The sequence below is a fragment of the Acanthochromis polyacanthus genome, chromosome 19 (assembly GCF_021347895.1).
Source record: "Acanthochromis polyacanthus isolate Apoly-LR-REF ecotype Palm Island chromosome 19, KAUST_Apoly_ChrSc, whole genome shotgun sequence".
In the NCBI taxonomy this organism is placed as follows: domain Eukaryota; kingdom Metazoa; phylum Chordata; class Actinopteri; family Pomacentridae; genus Acanthochromis; species Acanthochromis polyacanthus.
The window spans coordinates 22,636,390-22,662,027 of NC_067131.1; the positions used below are offsets into that span (position 1 = coordinate 22,636,390).

The following is a 25,638-nucleotide window of genomic DNA, read 5'->3' on the forward strand; positions in this document are numbered from 1 at the left end:
ATAGGAAAAAAACAGCAAATCCTCCCATTTGAAAAGCTGAAATGTTCATCATTTGTGCTTGAAAAATGAAAAATGCCTTCAATAGCTATCAAAAAAATCTACTGGTTGACTAGTTAATACCGTTAAAATTTTGGATGCACCACATCATCAAATTGCGTATTTTTTTGCAGACAGACTCTTAACTTTTGCCATACAAGTTACAATGGGATAAACATTCGGGAAGTATCAGGTGTCACAAAGTTGACATATTTCATAAAAGATATGTCACAGTTGGATAAGTACAGTACTGGTGTAAATATTCCTAGTTACATTCCAGCGCTGCTTTGCTAACATCTCTCCAAGAAAACCTATGACAGCCTCCCTGTTATATCTGAGCTTGCTGAGTAATGTTCCCAACCTTTCTATACACACGTGGACAAAATTGTTGGTACCCCTCAGTTAAAGAAGGAAAAACCCACAATTCTCACTGAAATCACTTGAAACTCACAAAAGTAACAATAAATAAAAATTTATTGAAAATTAAATAATCAAAATCAGCCATCACTTTTGAATTGTTGATTAACATAATTATTTTAAAAAACAAACTAATGAAATAGGGCTGGACAAAAATGATGGTACCCATAACTTAATATTTTGTTGCACAACCTTTTGAGGCAATCACTGCAATTAAACGATTTCTGTATTTGTCAATGAGCGTTCTGCAGCTGTCAACAGGTATTTTGGCCCACTCCTCATGAGCAAACAGCTCCAGTTGTCTCAGGTTTGATGGGTGTCTTCTCCAAATGGCATGTTTCAGCTCCTTCCACATATGTTCAATGGGATTCAGATCTGGGCTCATAGAAGGCCACTTTAGAATAGTCCAACGCTTTTCTCTCAGCCATTCTTGGGTGTTTTTGGCTGTGTGTTTTGGATCGTTGTCCTGTTGGAAGACCCATGACCTGCGACTGAGACCAAGCTTTCTGACACTAGGCAGCACATTTCTCTCCAGAATGCCTTGATAGTCTTCAGATTTCATCGTACCTTGCACACTTTCAAGACACCCTGTGCCAGATGCAGCAAAGCAGCCCCAAAACATTACTGAGCCTCCTCCATGTTTCACCGTAGGGACAGTGTTCTTTTCTTCGTATGCTTGGTTTTTGAGTCTATGAACATAGAGTTGATGTGCCTTACCAAAAAGCTCCAGTTTGGTCTCATCTGTCCAAAGGACATTCTCCCAGAAGCTTTGTGGCTTGTCAACATGCATTTTTGCAAATTCCAGTCTGGCTTTTTTATGAGTTTTTTTCAGCAGTGGTGTCCTCCTTGGTCGTCTCCCATGAAGTCCACTTTGGCTCAAACGACGACGAATGGTGCGATCTGACACTGATGTTCCTTGGCCTTGGAGTTCACCTTTAATTTCTTTGGAGGTTGCTCTGGGCTCTTTGGATACAATTCGAACGATCCGTCTCTTCAATTTGTCATCAATTTTCCTCTTGCGGCCACGTCCAGGGAGGTTGGCTACTGTCCCGTGGGTCTTGAACTTCTGAATAATATGAGCCACTGTTGTCACAGGAACTTCAAGCTGTTTAGAGATGGTCTTATAGCCTTTACCTTTAAGATGTTTGTCTATAATTTTTTTTCGGATGTCCTGGGACAATTCTCTCCTTCGCTTTCTGTTGTCCATGTTCAGTGTGGTACACACCTTTTCACCAAACAGCAGGGTGACTACTTGTCTCCCTTTAAATAGGCAGACTGACTGATTATGAGTTTGGAAACACCTGTGATGTCAATTAAATGACACACCTGAGTTAATCATGTCACTCTGGTCAAATAGTTTTCAATCTTTTATAGAGGTACCATCATTTTTGTCCAGGCCTGTTTCATTAGTTTGTTTTTTTAAATAATTATGTTAATCAACAATTCAAAAGTAATGGCTGTTTTTGATTATTTCATTTTCAATAAATTTTTATTTATTGTTACTTTTGTGAGTTTCAAGTGATTTCAGTGAGAATTGTGGGTTTTTCCTTCTTTAACTGAGGGGTACCAACAATTTTGTCCACGTGTGTAACACACTAAAGGTCACTCAACACATACTGTTGCGTAATCAGGATCCTATAGATACTCACTGTACCATCGGTGAATAATAAAGCAGTTACCTTTCCTTCTCTCTCACCCTCAATACCCTTAATGACGTATGACATTCTGATCGCTGTCAGCAAGTAGATTCCATGACAGCTCTGGCTTTTACACTGACGTTACATTTCTAAGAAGCTGAGGTTATCGATGTCTGAATGCAGAGAATCAAAGCGTTCTCCATGTTCTTAGCACAGACTTTGTGTGTGTCCTTGTTTTGTTGTTTTCGGTCCTTTCCAAGCAACAGATATGTGTGTTTGTGTGGAAAGGATGCCAGTGCTGAAGGCAATGACAGTGGCTGTTGTCATATGTTGAAATGTTATTAAAGCCATAACTCATGTTTGCAACATCCATCTTTCACTCCCGTGCTTTCTTAGTGTAGCATTGCTTAGATCTCTTTCTTGTTTCTCATTGTAACTTTAAAGGTCTTGGCACATGATTTTTTTTCCATCTTTCTCGACGTTTGTTGCATTTTCATCAGTCCTCAATTTTTTTTTGAAAGATTCAGTTGCAGGTTTAAAGTTACAATTTAAGTTTGGATTGAGGTACAGATGAGGCACAGATGAGGCATTTTGTGTGTCTTTAATTAAAAATGTGTCTCTTATAAGTTGCTCATATGAACACAACCATTCAAAAGTTTCGGGTCACTTAACCCTCTCTTCCATTCTACAAGCAGTACACTTTTATCAGTCAATTGCACAAACTCACTTGACCACTAGGGGTGCTGGACACTAGAGCAACTACAGATGTGTGTTGAAGCTGCACTTGCTGCTTTACTGAAAGAGTATTGGTGGGTGTACAAATAGCTCAAACACTTGACCCTTGACCTTAAAGACCCCATCAAGTTTTTTTTTTTTCAAATCTTAAGATGTCCATATGGTGTTTGTATATGCTGGCAGACATAACCTGAATGACATAAGCAGTCAGCCACATATTTCCACCTTGAAGCTGCAGTGTACTAATGACACTCTCAGAAACACAGATTCCGACTTCCCGGGTTTCATATGTAACTAAACTTCAAGGAATCAATCCTGTCCTCTTGTGTGGTGGGTCATTCTTTATCATTATTCCTCTTCAGAGTCAGTTTCTGGTTTGAACACTTACGGCTGAATTGTAACTTATTTCCCAAATATACACTTGATTGTGCAACAGTGAACACAAACTTTGTGAGCACTTTTCCCAAATGTTTAGATCCTGTAGGTGATTCCTTCTCTTGTGGATTTTGAGCTGAGCCTTTTTGGTCCTCAAAACTAACGTAACGAAGAGGAACTTAAGGTAGAGCGTCAAAGGGAGGGCGACAATGATGCACATTACAAGACAAAGCCCTTGGGTGCATTTGCTACAGGCAATAAAGCTACTTTTAAGAGCAGGTGTGGCTGTATTTCACATTTCTGAACAGCAATTGGTCTAGAAGGAAAACTGAAGAGTGTTTACAATGCTCAATTTGCTGCTTTTAGTCAGCAGAGATGTGCACACACAATGCTCTGCAACATAATAAATAAGCATTCATTTGCCTTCCTCTCATATTGTATTGTGAGCTTATCTATCAAACAATAGGGTATCCATACATCTATTATCTGTACATCGCTTTATCCTCATTAGGGTCGTGGGGGTGGGTGGGGTGGGGGAGGGCTGGAGTCTATTCCAGCTAACTTAAGGTGAAGGCAGAGGACAGCCTCGACAGGTCACCAGTCTATCACAGGGCTACATATAGAGACAACCAAGCACACTCATATGCACATCTACTCACAATTTACAATCACCAATTAACCTCAGCATGTTTTTGGACTGTGGGAGGAAGCCAGAGTACCCAGAGAAAACTCACACATGCACAGGGAGAACATGCAAACTCCACACAGAAAGATCCCAAGCCCAGGATGGGATGCAAACCAGCCGTGAGGTGACATTGCTTACCACCGATCCATTATGCAGCCCTACAGTACATCATGATGCATTTGGACACATCATTGATGAGGTTTCCTAGATATCCCCCCTACCTCAGCCCAAGACCCCACCCAGTCTTCCCTAATGCCATACTGATCATTACACCCTTGGATGGATAACTCAGTTTTTCCAGCTAATTCAATGCTATGCATACTCAGTGCTGTGCGATTGCATAACATTGAGTAACTTCACAGTGTTTGAAAAAAAGCTGCAGGGGAGTTGGTGCGCTCAAACTGTAACAGATGAGGAGGGCTGGGTGAAGATAGGGGCAACAAGCTCATAGATCAGCACATTCTCAATAAAGTAACATTATGTATTTACATCTAATTCATTTGAAGGCAGAAAGGGATTACTTACATGGAGAAAAAAAACCTGCTTAGTATCTAACCTTGATACACAGCGATGAGTTTTTATGGCTTTAATCAGTGACCAGAGAGACACAACTAACAGCAGTTATTGGTTAAATAGAGCATAGATGGTTAAAAATGAGTGTCTGCCCTTAGTGTGAAGAAAACATCAGGTTTCCACTACACCTCAGCTTCAGTTTTACCTTTATCTCCTGAAAGCTGAGATTTTGTCACATTACTCATCCTTCATCTTTTCCAAAGACACTTCTACTGAAATACTTTCAGATAACAATATTTGACGAGACATTCCACTGAAGAATTCTTGCGCTGTAACTCATACTCTTCCTCATTGTTCTGCTGCTTGAGTGTTTGACACATTCCTCACACTGTGAAGCCTTACTACCATTCTGTGACGCTTTTGACACCTTTGCCATATGGAATGATGATAAAAATGGTAATGAAAAAAATGTGTGTTCACACTGGTTCATCTGTGCCTTGCTGTTTGAAAATGAACTAAGTAGTCTTTTTTCCCACTTCACATTAAAGCTGAAAGTGCTGCAGCTGTCTATCAGGGCACAAATTTCATTATGTGAAAAACAAACGTTACTCTACAGCTAATAGAGACAGTGATGCATATTGATAAACACTGTTATCATGCATTTGAATAATGGATGCAAGCAGGACTGGAGCACACATGATTTCCGTGTAGTTGGAGGGCAGTGTTACAGTAAGCCGCTGTGTGTCCCTGACTCTTTACGCACTTTCTGCCTCTCACAGACACACACAGATTAATGCAAGATGTTCTCTCCCTCTCTCTCTGTGGATCTCACAGGATACAGTATACAGGATTATTGCTGATAGCGAGCAGCTCGCACGTCACACACACAGAGAAAGTACGGGACGCTGTGTCTCTGGCTCGTCTCTGGGGGGAAAAAGGTCTGAACTTCTGAGGGCAGGTGCTAACAGCACAGAGTTAAAACCAGAACAAACTGTGTCCTTTGTTTGAAGCTGCAGGGTGCTACAATGCTCCAGCGTACTGAATTGCATGTTTTTGCTTTTGTTTTAATTCTTATCTTGCAGCCTCTTATTAAAATGCATGAGTACACTCAAGGACTAAATAACTTTGCCGTTATAGAGTCATAATCTGCCAGGTTGTGTTACAAGCTTTCAATATGTGATGCAACAGCTCATCCAAGGCTTTTACTGAAGCTGTAGAATGTCTTCAGTTTGTGGGTAGAATCAAAAGTGTGGTTTTAATGCACCTTTTAATTCCCCTTCATTCATATTGAGTTCATTGAGGTCTTGGGTTTGGTCTGTTGTTCAAGGAGGCGTTGTGGCATGAACAGATCTGACTTTTAATCCCTGGTGATGCTTTAAAACCTGTTTAGACATCAGTTGATATCAGTTCATGTCAAAACAACCATGACATCAATACTTTCTAAGTATTATGAAGCCTGTTTGGATCATGTCATGTTCTGCAAACTAGACACAAAATTTAAATATTTGCATAAGTTATACAGAAATAAAACTGCTGCTATTTTGCTTTTCTAATCCCTTGAGTTGCTGGATTCCAACTAAAACACAGAGATTTCTAATACTTTTTCTGCGTTAGTGCACAGTGCAGTGCCAGCATGTGCTAACTGCATGAGGTTTATGGATAGAAGTGAACAGTAGATGTTTCTAAAATATCAAAATCACAGCATGATCATAAAATAGAAGAAATGAGAAAGAATGTAAAAAAATTGGTTGATTTTTTTATTACATTTTAAGATTTTCTTAATTGCAAAAACATTGACAATAAATATACATTCACAATAAAAATAGTTCCGATTGCAACAAAACATTCAAGTGTACTTAGCCATTAGAAAATCTATAATAGATGTAAACAACATTATTTCCCTCCCCAACATTGCACCTCCTGAGCCAAGAGTCTCTTTTCTCTCCCCTCCCGCATCTGCAAAAGGCAAAACGTCAACAAAACACATTTTACGCATCGATGCGCGAGTCTCACAAGGTATGAAGCCACATCACACATGAGGCTCTGATTGACAGAACAAGCTAACATTCTCAATCTCATGGGCAATATGTGTGTGTGTGTGTTTTTGGCGGTTTAAGCGGACTGCCTGATCCAGTTCAGTGTCTATGGAAACGCAGCGCTGCGCCATAACGCACGACTGCGGCCCCGGCGTCTCCACAACTCCATTGTCAGTTTGAGCGCAGCCGGCAGCACAGGTCGCCTCTCAAGCTGACGCACCAGGCTTCTTTTCCTTTCAAAGATTTGTGTTCAGTCTGCACCTCACAGCCAGCTTAGCTGATCACACATCTGTCTTTGTCTTTGCCCTGACTGCCTCCAATGGCTTTCTCTTTAATGTACATAAGGTCGCTGTGCACGCTGGGCCTCCGGGCGCACGGAGTCACCACGCCGTACGCCTCCCCAATGTCCTTCATCTTCTTGTTTTTCAGAGACTTTCTGTGCAGCATGTCGCAGTACTGCACGGACACTTTTCGGTGAAGGTCGGGGCTCATTTCGTGAGGTAGTTTGGCCAAAGTAAACAGAGTCTGAAACATCTTATCCACGTTCTCATTGCGCTTGGCAGAGATCTCGAAGTACGCGCACTTCTCATCCCCGGCCACTAGTTGCTCGATCTCCTCCTGCTGCACCTCCCGGTAAAACTCTCTGTCGCCTTTGTTCCCGCAGATGACCAGAGGGACGTCGATGTTTTCTTTGATCTTGTTTTTCAGGCATGATTTCGTCTCATAGATTTGCCGCTTGAGCCGCTGCACTTCCTGGAAGGAGTCTCTGTTGTCCAAGCTGAAGACGAGGATGAAGACGTCGCCTGTAGGAAGAAAAAAAAGAATGCTTTGGTTAACTTTCTTTGCATTGAACGGGTGTGCATATCAGTAAATAATACAACCCAAAACGCACTGATGCACAGAGCAGCCATGCGCTGAAGGCGCACGGTGCGCACAGTCATTAAATGCTTGCAACAGTTGAAATGCATGATGATCACTGCTTTCTGAATTTGCAGAACTGTTCTATGATGCACAAACAGAATGATACAGATGTGGATAAGTACCTGTCAGAATGGAAAGTCTTCTCATGGCGGGGAAAGGGTGGTTCCCTGATGTATCCAGTATGTCCAGTTGGTAAACCTCTCCCTTGATGCTGTACAGTTTCCTGTGAAAGTCCTCGATGGTCGGCGTGTACTGCTCGTCGAATCTCCCGTTCAGGAACCGGGACACGATGGCAGTTTTCCCAACTTTGGTGGATCCCAAAATCACCATCCTGTAGCAGTTCTTAGCTGGGATGTCAAAATCGCTCTCTGAGGGCGACATTTTCTTAATCATTGTTAAACACGGGTGCTTTTCCTTGGTTAGATGCACGCTGAGTTTGTGCTCGGAGTCACCACTCAGCGACGGGGGTGCCTTTTAGTCAGCGGAGAAGCTGCTGGTCGCTCTGCTGTGCGTTGCTGTCTGGATTTCTGACTGGAACCGCGTATTTAAGCGCGCCGCCTACCCCTCCCCCTGTGCGCGTCACAGCTCAGTCAGTTGGAACTGGCTGCTCCATTGAGCGCAAAGAGAAGCGTACCAAACTCCCACTGGTGCGTCAGTCTGTCATTTCTAATGAAGACAGGCCGGGAATAAGTAACAGAGAGTCCAAAAAACATTGTACCATTAAGGCGAAGATATTGTGAAACTGGAGCTGTGCCTAACAGCAAAACAATAACTTACATGGAATAAGTTAATAATTGATACGTCTTCCGCCTTTTAACCCGGGTTGTTACACTGGGTTAAAATCAGTGACACTTTCTATCAAAACAGACAGCACATTTAAGTCCCTCTAGATTGAGTAAAGCTGGAATTACAAAGCTTAGACTGCAAAATGTGTTTTCACACTATTGGGATGCTTGCAAAAATCAAATCATGCAAAACCATAAGACTCAGTTGAACTTCAACAAGCAGAAACAGCCGTTTACCCACCGCTGTCCTATACAAAGTTACATTAATGATTTATTCATTCACATCTTCAGTAGCTGCAGCAGCTGCTAATTCATGTAACCAGGCAGAACTGCAGCAGCTTCAACCACTGCTGCTGAGCATCAAAGGGTTGCAGTTACCAAAGTGGCCAAAAGGGGGCACCCAGGGTACGATTCTATCAGGATGAACAGCTCTACTTACCTGAGGGGGATAAACAACACAGTGGAGTGCTTTTGTGTCTGTCTGTGCATGTGTCAGCATATAAGCAGATTCCATCTGTTTGCTTCGTTGACTGTCTACAAGAGGGTTTTTTAATCACAGCTGGTGAATGCAAAAAGACATTAAACGGTCAGTCTCCACTGTCATTCATCAGTAATGAAAAACAGAAGTCACTACACAGAAGGAAGGTGTGCATATGGAGGTGGGAGCAAAGCTTTGTGTCCAGAAGTGGTTCATTAAAATTGAGTGCATTTCTTGAACTGAGAAGGAGGCAGGGGCAGCTGATTCAAAGGTCTTGGGTTTAAAATGCATTTGCTGTTGTAATGTGGTTCATTCTGTCAGGTGTGACGACTGACGCACAAGCTTAGTGACAGACAGTAATGATGCAGCTTAATGAAAGTTACACTGTGACCTAAGGTTATGGTGATAATGAATTCTCTTGCAGATGTTTCTCTGCAAAGAGACTTACAGTAAATGCATTACTGTCTGATAAGGTTGAAATAAGTGCATAAGTGCATACCACATAAGTAACCGCAGTGCAAGTGTCCTTTCTAGTTCTTAGAAATGAGACATCAGTGTCCAGAATGTAATGTCAAATGACAGAAAAGCAGTGACTCCACTTTCCTGTTTGTTTCACTGCTGTGGGACCGGAATGCAGAAAGTCTGAGACTGAAATGAGCAACAAGGGATCAACAAGAGGCGAAGGAGGGCAATGCTTGGGCTGGAGGGAGTTCACAAGATCTGTGTTTCTACTCAAAGTTCTATGAGTCTGTAGTTCCAAGGACTATTATCCGTGAACTTTCCAAAGAAATAAATGTTCCCTCTGATCTATAATGTCTGTTTCCACCAAGGTTATTATACCAAACCAAAGCTGAAATAAACTATGCACGAAAAAAGGACATTTTTAGATAATCAAAATAAAAATAACATTATACTTTAAAAACAGGTAAAATTATATTATGTATAATTTTCCAAGTAAGTATTTGACCTGTAGTATTTTTTAGAGATGTTTAGTGCAAGGGCGTAGGTTTGCATAGGACGGTAGGGACATAACACTACCAACTTTTCAAGAGGGTCAAATTGTCCCCACCAACTTTTAAGCAACCTTATTTGCATTTTATAATGAGTTCAGTTATATAGGTAATTTTGATTGTCTTCCCATATGTTGTAAGGATAGAATTGGCCCTACCATTATTAAGTGAATTATTTTCATTATATTCAGACCAGGTTCAGACTTACATTTACCCCTTTTCACTTGCTGAATGTGCCGGTCCAATCAAACGTGCGTTTGATTGGCTGATGACTTGCCCCCCCCCCAAAAAATGTTAATAACAAAAAAAGATACATATCTGGATATTATTGAATCATAAATGCCCAATCATCTGTGGATTTTGATATAAAGAGGTAATATTTGTAAACAATAAGGCCCACTGTTGCAATTTTGTAAGGTTTTTACCAAATTCTGAAAAATCCAAAAACTGAAAAAGTCTCATTATTTTCTTGATTAGAGACATCCTAAAAATAGCTTAAAAAGAAATTAAAAAAATACATTAACAACATCAATGCTTGAGTTTAGAGAGTTCAGTGTGTCTCTATCATGTGGTTTTATGGATATTTTTAGATTGCATTTATAGGTCTGAGCAGAACAGTTGAACAAAATAATATTGCACAAACTAAAAAACAATAGTTTATGAGCTTGGATGAGACAGAAAACTTGGCGTCTTGACAACAGCAGTGTATAAAGTAAACATACACATGCAGTATGTGACTTGACTCAAGCTTCCATTTCTCTGGAAAGACAGTAATAGCAGCACAAGAAAACACATCAGTAATGTGCTCTTTGGCCAAATACCAGGGAACTTGTGCTCAGTTCGGACAGAATCCAGGCTAGTGACATGTGATAATTCAGTTATCTATGTATGAAAGCCAAGCACTGAGCAACCTGCTGTCTGGGGCAAAGAGGCACACGTCCGCTACACTGAACCTTTATCAGTGCAGATAAGTAGACCATAACCAATGCACATTAATTACCTGCTTGACTGAAACTAAAATTGTGATATTTCCTGTATTTATCTGGCAAACGTGATGTGCATTTGGGTTGTTTTTGACCTGCTCTCCCACCGTCAAAATCCCTAATGCAGCAGTCTGGCAGGAAGGGGAGACACAAGTGACAACAGTGGCAGATGACTTGCTGGATTTTTGAGACAGAAAAGACGATTGGCTCAGAGGTGGACCTGCCCCTGTTTCTGTAATTTTAAGATACTGGCTGATTAAATATAAAGCTCCAAAGTTATCATCGAAAAGAATATAAAGAATATAGAGGAAAAATGCAGTGTTCCATTGAAAACGAATAATGAAAAGTTGTGAACAGTAAGTTCTTGAGAAAATTGACTGTAGGATTGCAGCTGCAAAAAAGTTATGTAAAACAAAAACAGCTGAGTTTTGAGCCTGTTAACTATGATGGGCCTCCGAGCCTCTAAACTCTGGGATAATCAGTAAGCATACTGTTTGTGTGTGTGTTGTATCAGTTTGAGAAGCTACAGACTGCGTCACAGTCAGTAGACGATGCTACACTGCCCCCTCAAAGCCGCTCGTAACTTAAAGATGTATTTTTTGCCTTCCGGCATCCTGCTCAGATCATCAAGATGTTTGTGCTGAAGCAAAAGAGCCACATTAACCTTCTGTTTCTTCTGACCTGGTCAGCTGTGTGAACATGTTGTTTTTCTGAGTCATGCCACAGTGTCTGAAGTATGTTTGTGACCCGGGGCAACTGACCAACAACAGGAATGAGGTGTTATTGTGTGCCTGTTTGTGCAAGCACATGTATTTTCAATAGTGTGCTGACAACTGAAATCCTACTGGGAGACAGAAAAAGTTCCATAAAAAGGCCGTGATGCTTGCAAGAGATTTGAAACAAACAGATGCAATTAAAACTGGTCAGTGTTGGTGGAGCGAGGAACAATGAAACACAACAAAACAGCTCCCCACTGCCGTCATTTAGATTTTCGTTCCATTACAGCTACACCAAAAGAAAATTATAGCAGAATGCAAGTGGTCTCTTTTTCCCCATGTGATCACGTGTATTGAGTGAGAAGTGGCATATAAAAAGGCTGCATAACAGATAGTTAATGACACTGTGAGGAAGTACTGTGGAACAGGAGAGGCTGAGGAGAGTGGAAAAACAAATCGTGCTGATGGTGAGCAAATGTGGCTTGTGCGTAGCAGCTTGTAAACCTGAGGCACTATAATTTAGTTTGTGAAGTCATCACAAAAAAAACAAACAAAAACTGGGGGGAATACTGGTGGTTCCATTCTCTATACACCGCTTTATCCTCACTAGGGTCGCTGGAGCCTATCCCAGCTGACTCGGGCGAAGGCAGGGGACACCCTGGACAGGTCACCAGTCTGTCGCAGGGCTTCATATACAGACAAACAATCACACTCACATTCACACCTACAGGCAATTTAGAGTAATCAATTAACCTCAGCATATTTTTGGACTGTGGGAGGAAGCTGGAGTGCCCGGAGAAAACCCACGCAATGCACAGGGAGAACATGCAAAATCCATGCAGAAAGATCCCAGGCTCAGGCCGGGGTTTGAACCGAGGATCTTCTTGCTGCAAGGCGAAAGTGCTAACCACTACGTCCACTGTGCAGCCCATAACCATATCAGTGATGCACAATTTACTGCAAAAACAAACAATTTTTTTTAAAGTTCAATGAATTTCAGTGCACAGTACTCTGCCAAGGCTGTTCAGTTGTATCATTTCAGATGGATGAAATCTTGAAAAAATTTGGGCCAGAAATCACAGCACCATAGAATATGGGCATTTATAATATAGATATGCCATTGTCTGAGCACAGGCGTGTGTTACGCATGTGTGCATTATTTACAGATATCGAATCGCATGACCTAAATATGTAGTGGGTGGCGTTAATTGATGGGGCTCGGAAACACCCCCACAATTTAATCAATTGTTCCTTGTATCACTTCTGACAGATAAGTCTCGATAAGTCAGCAACAGTAGATTTGTAGTAGGATTACAATCACGTGATCGTCAGCAGTCAGCTGAGTTAATGTTCACTTGTAGTCATAGGTACAGTGATGCTGTGCCGTCATCTCACACTGATACAGAAACATTTAACGAATCCGTGAATCGAGACTATAATCATATCTCTGCTAAAATGTAATCACTTGGTCCTCGTGCCTTCCCTGAAAATTTCATCAAAATCCATTCATCTGTTTTTGAGTAATTGTTGCGAACAGACAGACAGACAGAGAGATAGACAGACATATAGACAAACGTACGCCAATCGTCACATAACTGTCGCATTCCTTGGAGGAGTAAAAAATGTGTAAAAACTTTTCTGTGCCATCCAATGGACAAACTAAGTAGCATTGCTGTTAAACAGATTTGGCATTTCAGTACCACCAAGATTTACTCTTTTACCAGTGTGTCTGTGAAGAGTCAAGATTTCACAGAGGTAGTTCTCTGTGTTGGATGATGGAATAGTCCTATTTCTAGTGTTCCGTGATCACCTTGTTTTGCCACAATACCAGACAACAAATCAAGCTTCCACATCTCTGTTGTGCACCGTGTACAGTGTGTAAATGCGTTCTTCAATATTTCTATATTACCTACACTTAAGCTATAACGTCACATCTTTTATCTGGGATAAGCGCAGAGCAATTTTGTTCAACAGCAGGCAAATGTGACTGTACTCAGGGACAGAATGACTTGTAAAAAAAAATAGAAAAATACAGTAGACATTATGTACGGAAGCCCTAAGCGGACATGGTAGATTTATTTTTTTGTCACCCGTTTTCTCGAGATCACAAGATATTTTTTCGTGATCTCGAGAAAACAAAGTCTGTTTTCTCGAGATCACGACTTATATTCATTGTAAAATTAATTCGTGATCTCGAGAAAACAAGGCTTCGTTTTCTCGAGATCACGAATTAATTTTGCAGTGGACATTGAGCTGACCTCTGCGTGGCGTGTGGGTATATGCACAGGGTAAGATGCACACTCTTTACTTTACAGAACTTTACAGGAACAGATCACCCCAAATTATTATTCATATTCATAATTATAAGACTGTTGCTCCGGTGCTTCTTGGTACGTGCAGACGAACTGTGGCATGTGAGGCGTGCAGGGCTGTTCGCCGACCCTCAAAACGCTGAACCGGTTGAAAATTAGCCAAAATTGTGCATGGAATGCAAGGTGGGATGTGTGTCGACTGTGTCGCGTAGTTGTAACTGCTTTTTCCCTTCATGTTCTCCTGAATTGGTTTAGTTTCATATTTCATCTGCTGCCTTGATCTTTGCTAACGGAACTTCGTGTTTAGTTCATTGATATACGGGGAGATGATCCCCATGCTGTGCCTTGGTCCCTCATATCATCCGTGGGACACCAAGAGAGGTACTTACAGCGGTCAGTGTTAAGGATCACTTTTGCATTAATGGATGGATGTTGTTTGGCCCACAGCTCTGGCAGATGGACACATCTGGGTGATCCCGACTACCTGTGACAGCTGAGGCTCAGATGCTTGGCCAAGTCTCCTGCCAAGGTAAAGCCCTGCATGACAACCATACACATCCTGTAGTATTTTAATGAATAATGTGAATGGATGGATGGGTGCATAAATAGATAGATGCATAACAAATATTGTAGATAGATAGATAGATAGATAGATAGATAGATAGATAGATAGATAGATAGATAGATAGATAGATAGATAGATGCATAAATAAATAGTCATAGATATATTAATAAAGATGACTTGATAAAGGTATAGCTGATGTCGGTTTTGGTGATGGTCACAGCTGCTTTGTACAGCTACTTCAGACACAGAGAAACAGTCATATTGGTTAAATTATATTTCACTGGCTCAAGTACAATAGGCTGAAGCAGTGAAAAGGGAAGGTTAGCATAAATTAGAATAAGGCTCCTTCTTCAAAGTGTGAAATAAATAAGATAATCTGTCATCAACTGTTCATCATTTCATTTATTCCCCTAACAGTGTTTTGTGTTGTCTTTGTCATATTTACTGAACATTATGCTTAGTGGTACAGTGCAGTGCATTACAATTGTCAGCTAAAAGCAGAGACTATTGAATAAACTGCCGTGGCTATTAGTTACACACTGACAAACCTTTTGTATGGCTGGTTAATGAAAGGCTAGCAGTTAAAATGTGAAAAAAAATGTTTACAACTGCTATCAAGTGTGATTATTTTAACTTGCTTTTTGAATTCTACAGATGGACCAATTTCTGTCAGCCTTGAGGGAAAGGGGGGTTCCCGAGGAGAACCTATCACAAATGGAAGAGGACAAGGTAAGGAACAAAATATTAGTATTCAAATACATAGCATGCTGATGCTGACAAAACATGATTAGATATTTTGATCCAGTTTGGTAGTTGTAAGTGAATACATTGAATACATGAAGAATAGATAGATGAAGAATAGATATTCATTGGATAGATATTCAGGAAATGAGGAAAATTTTCTGTGCATGGCAGATGTTGACAGCGTAATGTCTTGCAGTTATATGGACAAATACTTGTGTTGTATGCCCCCTCGAAGGTTGCTTTAGAAACCCTTTTTTTGGTGAATATTGACATTATATGACATATCTTCCTTTGTGTTTGTTTTTTAGATTGATCAAGATGTTGTGAAGCTCCTTGATGAGCAAAAGTTCTCTATGTATATTCCTCAATATGGAGACCATGTTTTTGCTCAAAACTGGAAGGAGTTATCTTCAAGAGAAATGGAGGATGCAGAGCAAAGGAAAACAGCATTAATAAATCGCCTAAGAGAGAAGATGAAGCTTCCATCCACCTCATCAGTCACCGCAACCACCAGCATTCAATCAAGGCTTGCACTTCGTGGAAATAAAAATGCTGAAAAAAGACAAGGAAAGTGAAACTCGGCTGGATGAACTATCAAGACTCTATGTATAAACAAGTAAGAAGGGCTACTGGGGGTGGAACAAGAGAAATTATTGTAAAGAAAGATGAGACGGTATCCAGCATTCTGGAAAGAGGAAAAACACTTGTTTTCCCTGGCGGCACATCAGTGCAAGGCAAATTAGAGGACTTTGAGCGCATGCTTTCTGTCACTGTTTCTGGGGAACCCCTTGATGGTAGTGTCACAGTCAGAAGTTTGTATGAGCAAACTAATCACAAGGTCCTTAGAGTATACCTCTGCACAAAGGAAATACAGTATAGTAATCCCGAGCCTGGTGATGCTTTAGCAGACATGCCCCATTCATCTGATACATACAATGCACCTGCTCCAGCTACACATTCATTTCCATCTTCATCCAGCCCACCACTGGTCTCTCTTAGTCCTGTCAAAAGACGTCGGTCTTGCAGAAGGCCTCTCTCTTCGAGCAGTCCCAATAGTACCTCAACACTCCAGTCTGCTCTACCTTCTCAAACATCAGACCAGCCTCTCACAGATACATCAGTTGATGATGAAGTTATTATTGGATATCAAACAAACATGTGTTATGACTGTGTTGATGGTCTTGCTGACACAGTTATATACTCACCTCTACAAGGAGATCAGCTAGCGATGTTTGTGGAGGAAACAATAAGCCTAGATTCACCCAGCTCAACCAGCGAAGAAGTAAGTGGCACATTTCATACTGTGGATTCGGAACAGGGTTCCACCAGCACGGATTTCTTTGCAAATCCAGAAAATGTTGTTGAGCATCAAATCATTGTGATCCGCAAAGCACAATGTCTTATGGACACGATAACGGCATTTTCAGACGAAAACATTCTGGGTGCTAATAATTCAATCAGGCGTGTGCTTGAATGTGGAGAAGTTGAAGTGGGAGTTGGGAGTGGGCTCATCAGGGACTGTCTAACCGATTTCTGGGATATTTTTTATACCATAAAGACCTATGGAATCAGCTACAAGATCCCAAGTTTGCACCACAAATTCAAAGAGAGAGAGTGAACAGCCGTTGCTCGCATCTTGGCCTTTGGATGGCAGCGTTTTCAGTTCTCTCCAGTCCAACTTGCACCTCCATTCCTTACAGAAGCTCTATCACTTCCCTGTTCAGACAGCAATCTACTGGATGCTTTCTTCAACTACATCAGCACAACTGAGAAAGATGTGCTGACTGAGGCACTTGACAACTTTAAAGTGGCAGATATGGATGAACTCCTCAGCATACTGAGCAGTCACAATTGTTCTGTTTTCCTAACTGAAGAAAATCTGCAAAGACTGGTGGAGGAAATAGCCCACAAAGAAATGGTACAAGAACCAGCATTTATCATAAAATGTTGGAAGCCAGTTCTTGAATCTATTGGACAAACCATGAGTACCACAGGACTGAAGAAGATTCTGGATGATCCGAAACCAAAAGCGAGAAACATCACCAAATCCATCAAGTTACCAGGACATATGTTAGTGGACGAACAAACTTCCTCAAATTATCTCTTTAGATTTGTCAGAGAAAGAGATGAGAAGGAGCTTGGTCTGTTCCTCAGGTACTGTACAGGGTCTGACTTATTTCTGTCTAAGACAATTAAAGTTACATTCACAGCAGATCAGCTTCAGCTCGCAAGAACGCCCTTGGCTCACACCTGTAGTTGTTCTTTGCAACTGGCAACTAACTACAAGGACTATGCAGATTTTAGAATAGAGTTCATATCTGTGTTGCAAAGTGGAGTGTGGCTGATGGATATGGTCTGAAAAAAGTTGTGATAAGGTCTAGAGCCAAGATTTTCTTTACTACTGATTTTATAAAGGGAGCATGCACTGATCTTTACTGCCAAGCAGCTGTAGCAACTAGGTGTCAGTATTCTGTTACAACATTGTCATGAGGACTATTATAAGCTAAGACTAGTTCAATTATTACTGGAGTGGCATAATTCCGATTCTGAATTCTGAATATATGATCATATCTCAGTAGTTTTTGTTTCACTGCTTTCATGTAAAGTATAACATTGGAAACATTTAATTTAAATGGCAAATGAACAATCAATTTATCATTTAGTGAAAATGATACCCAGGTTTTCAGCTCTGTGATGTTGGTGAGTGTTTCATAAATGGCTTCTCAAGTTTTGCAAGGAGAAAGAGGAAGATGCTGGAGGGATTATGTAAGTTGAATGAGGTCTGAGAAGCCAGAAGATGTATGGCTTCATTACACAGTGTGAGCTGGCAACCCATTTGGAACCTAATTTGAAAACGAGAGTCTAGCAAGAGTCTACTATGTACAGGAGATGGGACTGAAGTAACCTGGGTTATGTGTGGGGCTGCATCGCTATATTTTATTGAAGGTATTTCTCATCATAGAGTTGTTTAGATTAAATGACCTGAACACTTGTTAGGCTTTTCTTTACTTGACAGTCTGGTGTGACTTTGTTAACACACAGCACTGTAATAGTTCAGCTTCAATCTTGACTCTGTTTTTGTCCTGAAGTTAAAATATCAAATGCCACTGTTGAACCCCTGAACTGCCTAGTTATGGAAAGCGCAAAGTTCCACCAAAGGGACAGATGCACTGTGTGTGTGTGTGTGTGTGTGTGTGTGTGTGTGTGTGTGCGTGTGTGTCTTGTTATCATTGTGGGGACATACCATTGACTCCCATTCATATCTAACCCCTAACCCTTACCCTAACCCTAACCAAAACAATAGCTAACCCTAAAGAAACGTTTTTGCACTTTTACTTTTTTCAGTAACAACAACATGGCCAAGAAAACACTGTTTAAACTTGTGGGGACCAAAATGAGGTCCCCACAAGTGACATAGTTTTCGGTTTTCCTACAGTTGTGGGGACATTGGTCCCCACAATATAGCAAAAACATGGGCGCACACACACAACACACACACACACACACGTGTGTGTGTGTGTGTGTTTGTGTGTGCGTGTGTGTGCGTGTGTGTGTGTGCGTGTGTGTGTGTGTGTGTGTGTGATTGCAAGAGAGAGTGTGTGTGAGAGAGTAACATTAATAACTTTAGATGTATTTAGATAGAGCTCTTTATTGTCCTGAAGGAAATTTGTTTTCACAAGCTGTCATGTGTGATTTGTTGACCATTGACCATTGACACCATTGAGTTTTGTATGTCCCATCATGTTGTTTATGTTTACTCTGACTGCTTTGTTATGGTGCATTTCAGTGTACCAAAAGTGGGGCATTTTCTACCTCTTGTTGTTCACAAGTATGGGCATTATCTGATTGCACTTGAATCTTGTATTTTTTCCAGTCACCAAGCAGCTTCAGGCAAAGGTTTGGCCTACAGAGTTTTTTTGTATACTCTTTCCATTCATGTCAATGGTTTACTGCTTTGGAGTTCTGTTTTGTTATAGTTGTACAAAATACTTTTGTATATAAAAAATGTTTTTGTTTCACATTTTTTGTATTAAATTGTTCTGAACTTGAGTAAATCTTTCTCATTTTAAAGTCAAACTATAATGACTGATATATAAACTGATTTATGTTGCTGGGCAAAAGAATTAAGAAAAAACAGATAGTAGCTTTTTACCTGTACAGTCATCACACTCAATTAGCAATGAAGTTATTTTGTTTTGAAAGTAGTGTCAACTTGTTAGAGTGAGAGTAAATGTGTATGAGTTGGGGAAAGAAACCCCTCAACACAAAACAATGGAGCTAATCACAAAGGAGTTAAGCCTTTTATTGTCGTTAAGAATGTGTGAGCCTTTTCATGCACATTTGGATTTATAAGGTTATGTCAGACACACAGGGAGCATAAACAGGACACGACAAGGCATGAGACATGTGTCATGTTGACATGCAGATTTTTTTTTTTCATCCATAGTATAGTTTGTGCTGAGGTAACGGTATGAAAAGAAACAATCAAAAAGGCAGGTAAAAAACAGTGACTGCACTCTAAATAGCAAGACTTCATTACTGTCGTGCCAGTTGTGAGACAACAATTTGGCATGGTGAGGATTACTCTGATTCTGACAGGTGTGCTCTTATCAAGGGCCTCAGCTGTCTGTACAGTCTGGTTGCCCCAGCAGCATTATGGCTGGCCTCAAGATGATGTTCTCCCATTAACAACAAACATAGCTCGTGAAGGTCTGCGTCACAGACAATGTCAGTTTTCCAAAGGCAAATCTCTTCTTCTAGGATAATGTCAAGTTTGTCATAGTCCACTGGCTGGAGGTAGTCCTATGCTTGGTAAAGTTCTGGTGTGTCATACATCAGAAAAGGTCTTCCATAATACAGGTCCTGTCCTTATTTATTTATTTTTTTTGTCTGCATTTATTCTCATTGTTTAACTCCACGGAAGGGGTGTCAACACTTTATGAGATTAATGCATATTTTAGTCTTGCAGCCAAATATTTTATTATTTAGTGCATGCATGTGACCATCACCAGCCCTCCCTGAAAGCTAAGCTGACACTCTTTATTACAATTCCCTGTTAAGAGCCAGAGAGGGCAGTGCTACATCTCAGTGGTGACGTGAGGGGGAACAAAGGGTGGACAGGACAAGACAGGACGGACAGGGACAGGGACGAGCAAGCGGTGCTATAACATCTGAAGAATATCAGGTGCTGTGTTATTCCCGACTATTAATTACCCATCAATATGACAAACAAATACATACACAAGAAACAGAAAACCAAACAAACAAAAAAAGAATAAATAGCATGACAGTACTGAACGCCATAGTTGTGGGTGTCACGTCAATATAGAGTGGAATAGGCCAGAAGAAGATACTTGAGAAAAGGAGAGTGGGTTTAGTGTGAGATTAGACTCTGGAGAGAGTCTCAGCACATTCTGGCGGGTCCCATCACTGCTCAATAGCGGAACTCGACAGGAGCTGGTGGGACCTGAGCAAACATGCACATGCAGGTGTGAAAGACCCCGAAGCCCAGAACAGCCATCACAGAAATGCAGGGCCAAGTCAACAGAGTGACCCCCTCCCCAGGCCGCAGGAGCCACGGGGCGGCACCCCCAGAGAGCAACCGGGGCCACCGTGTACCACACGGATCCCGAAGACAAGAGAGAGCAGCTACCGGTACCCCCAGCATGCCAGAACCGACCCAGGCAGCCCGGGGCAAGAGGACCCACCCGCCACCCAAGCCCCAACCCCGCCCGCCCCAGCCCCCACCAAAACCCCGCACCCCACCCGCCTGGGCCAGATCCCACCAGCGAGGCCATAACTGTGAAACCCACCCATTGCTCCCCTATTAATACGTTTCCCGATCCCTGACGGGAAACATTATCCCAGCACCGTGATAGTGTAACCCTGAGAGTCCTGTCCATTGCCACTAGGCCGGATCTGATGAGTGTTCCACATTCTCCTCAGAGTGCAATCTCCTTCTGTTACAAACAATGACAATAAGAAAGAGAGAAAGAGATAATATGAGTGAGTGTGTGTGAGTGTGAATGAGTGAGAGAGTGTGTGTGCATGACAGAGAGAGAGAAAGAGAATGAGTATGTGTGTATGTGACAGTGTGTGTGTACATGTTTGTGAGTAAGTGAGTACCTGTATGATGTTAAGAAAGCAAAACTGTATGAGACCCTTGTCAATCATATCTCCAGTGAAGTCGCCAACTGACTGGAACTCCTGGAACACGTCTCTCCAGTAGTCTGCATTTTGTCTTCGATATTGGCCCCCACCAACTTTCGATTCTTTGGTTGCTCGTACTTCTTCCTTGAAGTACACAGGGTCCATGAACAGTGCCATTTTCATCTTCACACAAAAAACACTGCAATCGGTTGACATGCACGTTCTCCGTACCAAAATCAGATCGGATGATTTTTGCACAACCACCAAGCTCACTAACAGCACCAATGAAATACGCTGCAATAACTTCTGGTTTACTGTTAGTGAAGTTTGCGTGCATCCAGATGATACGCCGGGAGAAGCCATCAATGCATCCATTAACTCCGATTCCAAATGGTGTGAGTTTATCATAAGAGTCCATGTGCCAAATGAAATTTGGTCCTGGGACACTGTAGTGCCTTCTTCCGAGTCTCCTCCCTCTTCTCTGTTGTAAACCGTCTGGGTCCAAAACACATAGCACTTCATACACTTGGTTTCTGGTAACCCGCAATCCTGCAGATCGACATCTCTCACTCATCATCCGATAACCATGGAGATGTCCAGGACCTCTTAGCTGCTCAGCAATGTAGTTAACCATGACATCAGGCTCAGTTAGACCACGCCACCGATAAAGTTGAAGCCTTGCAAGCAGTCTTCTAAGGTGACACAGACTGATATGTATATTGTGCCGAACAGCAAGGCACATAGCTATTTCAGCCTGTGTCAGTCCCTGGTTGAAAAGATTTGTGCTGCATTGATCAACAATCTCCTGCTCCTCTGACACTGTGTGGTGAGTCCCTGCTTTCAAAGGCACCCCAGAAGGGAAGAAAATCCCAGAATCTGTGGAACCCAGAATGACTTCTGTAGACTGAATGAAGCTGAAACAGAATAAAGGAAACTGGACAAAGGAGAGTTCATGATACTGTCAGACCAAAAAAATTGTTAACACCAATTTGGAGAACTTGAACTCCCTCAAACTCCGGAAAACGGATGAAACGCAAGCACAATTTATTATTTCAATTTATGTAAGTTTTAGAAATGCACGTCACAAAGAAAAAGTTGCTATACAGGTAAAGAAATGAAAGAGTCACTTTTTTGAATACACATCAGCCAGCTGGCAAAATGGAACAGCACAACCTGGTGAAACAAACTAAAAAAATAGGACTACAGCTGACTTCTTTCATTCATTTGTGACATTTGATCATGGATGTCTGCATGTTAACTTGTTGGAATAACATATTGGAATTAACTGCATTTATTTCTCATTATATTTCATTTACACTTTGAAGAAGGAGCCTTTTTCTAATTTATGCTAACCTTCCCTTTTCACTGCTTCAGCCTATTGTACTTGAGCCAGTGAAATATAATTTAACCAATATGACTGTTTCTCTGTGTCTGAAGTAGCTGTACAAAGCAGCTGTGACCATCACCAAAACCGACATCAGCTATACCTTTATCAAGTTCATCTTTATTAATATATCTATCTATCTATCTATCTATCTATCTATCTATCTATCTATCTATCTACAATATTTGTTATGCATCTATCTATTTATGCACCCATCCATCCATTCACATTATTCATTAAAATACTACAGGATGTGCATGGTTGTCATGCAGGGCTTTACCTTGGCAGGAGACTTGACCAAGCATCTGAGCCTCAGCTGTCACAGGTAGTCGGGATCACCCAGATGTGTCCATCTGCCAGAGCTGTGGGCCAAACAACATCCATCCATTAATCCAAAAGTGATCCTTAACACTGACCGCTGTAAGTAACTCTCTTGGTGTCCCACGGATGATATGAGGGACCAAGGCACAGCATGGGGATCATCTCCCCGTATATCAATGAGCTAAACACGAAGTTCTGTTAGCAAAGATCAAGGCAGCAGATGAAATACGAAACTAAACCAATTCAGGAGAACATGAAGGGAAAAAGCAGTTACAACTACGCGACACAGTCGACACACATCCCACCTTGCATTCCATGCACAATTTTGGCTAATTTTCAACCGGTTCAGCGTTTTGAGGGTCGGCGAACAGCCCTGCACGCCTCACATGCCACAGCTCGTCTGCACGTACCAAGAAGCACCGGAGCAACAGTCTTATAATTATGAATATGAATAATAATTTGGGGTGATCTGTTCCTGTAAAGTTCTGTAAAGTAAAGAGTGTGCATCTTACCCTGTGCATATACCCACACGCCACGCAGAGGTCAGCTCAATGTCCACTACAAAATTAATTTGTGATCTCAAGAAAACAAAGCCTTGTTTTTTTGAGATCACGAATTAATTTTACAATGAATATAAGTTGGGAGCAACACAGAAAGAGCATCACAGAAAGCCTGAAATACACTTATACCTGGCTAATTTCAGAGAGAAGTGGCTGTACGGTGCTCAGAAGGCCACCCAAGTTGACAGCATTTTATGAGCAACTGAGAATACATGATAAATTCAATGTCACAACCTTGTCCACTCACAACCTGCAGGCACTTTCACCACCTGGCATAATACCATAAGAGTTTAGATACTTGAATGAGGCGTACAGCAACATATGAGGGAGACCCATAAAAGAGATGAGTGTAAATTGTTTTTAGTAGTGACACAGTGCAAGATGAGGCAAAGGTAGGCATTTTTTTCTTTGTGTCAGCATCAAAAGGAAAAATCCTCAAAGACAAGAACATTGCTGGAACATCTCAGAGCCTCATAACACTGTCTCATAGAAATGACACGAACAGCAAAACTGTTTTGTATTCAGCAGATGAAGCCCCGCATTTATTAGCTAGATCAGAGTCAGCAGGAGGTGGTTGGGGTGGATGGTGGGCATACAAAGCTCTAGAGTCCAGTCTGTGTTTAGATTCAGACAACAAAAGTGCTGTGGTTAAGGTTCGGAAAAGCTTGTGGTTTTGGCTACATGCTATAAAAAAGGCAGTCAGACTACTGGATTCACTTAAAACTATGGCATCCTACAAAGTCATTTCCCTCTTTACATGCATTCCTACCCCAAAAGGAATAAGGACATAATGCGACAGGATGGTATTACCACTATGCCATGGGCTCTACAATTATATAATTTAGATACAACACAAGCACGGATCAAGTCAGAAGAAAACAACCTGGATAAGGACCATAAAACAAGTTCAAGTGCGATAATAGGACCATGGTGTCTATGAGATAGACACTGAGCTGGCCTTCTTACAATTTCATTTAGCAGATGCTTTTATAGTTAGGCGGATAAGACCGAAATTTGGGGTCGATAGTTCACTTTTTCAGGAAAGCACCAAATTTGGTACAGACATAGTATATGACCATACAATTGATTTAAGAGGAGTACCCCAAAAATCTAAGCCCCCTGGCAGCCGCCATCTTGAAATATGGCCGCCTTGCTAAACCTATTTATGTAATATCTCCCTTAATATGGCAGATACAAAGTTACTTTCAAGATCTACCCCCACTGTTTAAGGGTCTGCAGAGTCAATAAAGCCATTTATAACAGTGTTATATATAACAGCCACCAGGGGGCTTAGATTTTTGGGGTACTCCTCTTAAATCAATTGTATGGTCATATGCAATGTCTGTACCAAATTTGGTGCTTTCCTGAAAAAGTGTTCTTACAAAGTATGTACTGTCCTGCATCATTTGACCTATCCGCCTAACTATTATCCAAAACAACGTACATGTGAGAGTAGATACAACACGAGATTGTAAGAATTTGTGATGGCGGACTTGCACAATGGTAGGTCTTAAAGGGTTAAGGCAGGAAAGGATAGTTTCATACAAAAAAAAAGAAAAAAACTACTTTAAATATACACTGACAGTCAATAGAAACTTTGAGACCATATTTTTCAATATAATTTTTATTTTGAAGCCCGAAACTGGATTTTCTTCATATGAATCATTTGTTTAGCATATTGGCATACAGAAACAAAAATCTAAAGTTTCAAGAATGATTTCAAAATAAAGAATTTCACAAAAGAAAACGGCACCTGCCAAACACAGTCACAACAGTCAATACCGAGTATGGCCTCCATTTGCTTGGATGCAGGCAGCAATCCGTCGGCGCATGCTTTGGACCAGGCTTCTGATTGTGGGTTGGGAACAGCCCATACGCCTGGATACATCACTGTAGTTCAAACCGGCCTCCACCATACCCATTGCCCGGAGACGTTGTTCATGTGATAGACGCGGCATGATGCTGTTCACTGGACTAACAATGGTGGCCTTTTTTGGGCCTTTATATAGGTCTTCAAAACCCATTCTCAAATTGTGCAGATACTCACTGAGTATTGCTTGGTGTGTATTTGGTTCACTTTTCCAAAGTGACCAACCCATGTGCAATGAATCATGACAAAATGACTACTCATCATTATCTCAACTACCAGGGCACTAGATCATCAGTAAATCCACAATGAATAATTACAACCCCCCTACAAGTAGAATTCTGCGTACATTTCTACCTCAAAGTTTCTATTGACTGTCAGTATATAATTTAATGAGTCAAGTCTTTT

The 25,638-nt window shown here is 41.2% G+C and overlaps 1 protein-coding gene across 1 annotated transcript; it reads right to left on the reverse strand.

Annotated features, from left to right (window-relative positions):
- Window positions 1-6,141: 6,141 nt before the first annotated feature.
- On the reverse strand, window positions 6,142-7,895 carry rasd1 (RAS, dexamethasone-induced 1). Its single transcript, XM_022207738.2, has 2 exons — window positions 7,478-7,895; window positions 6,142-7,237 (listed from the first exon to the last, which is right to left on the reverse strand). Exons 1-2 carry the CDS (start codon window positions 7,746-7,748, stop codon window positions 6,708-6,710), a joined length of 801 nt encoding a protein of 266 aa, XP_022063430.1. The 5' UTR covers window positions 7,749-7,895; the 3' UTR covers window positions 6,142-6,707.
- Between the last annotated feature and the right edge of the window lie 17,743 nt (window positions 7,896-25,638).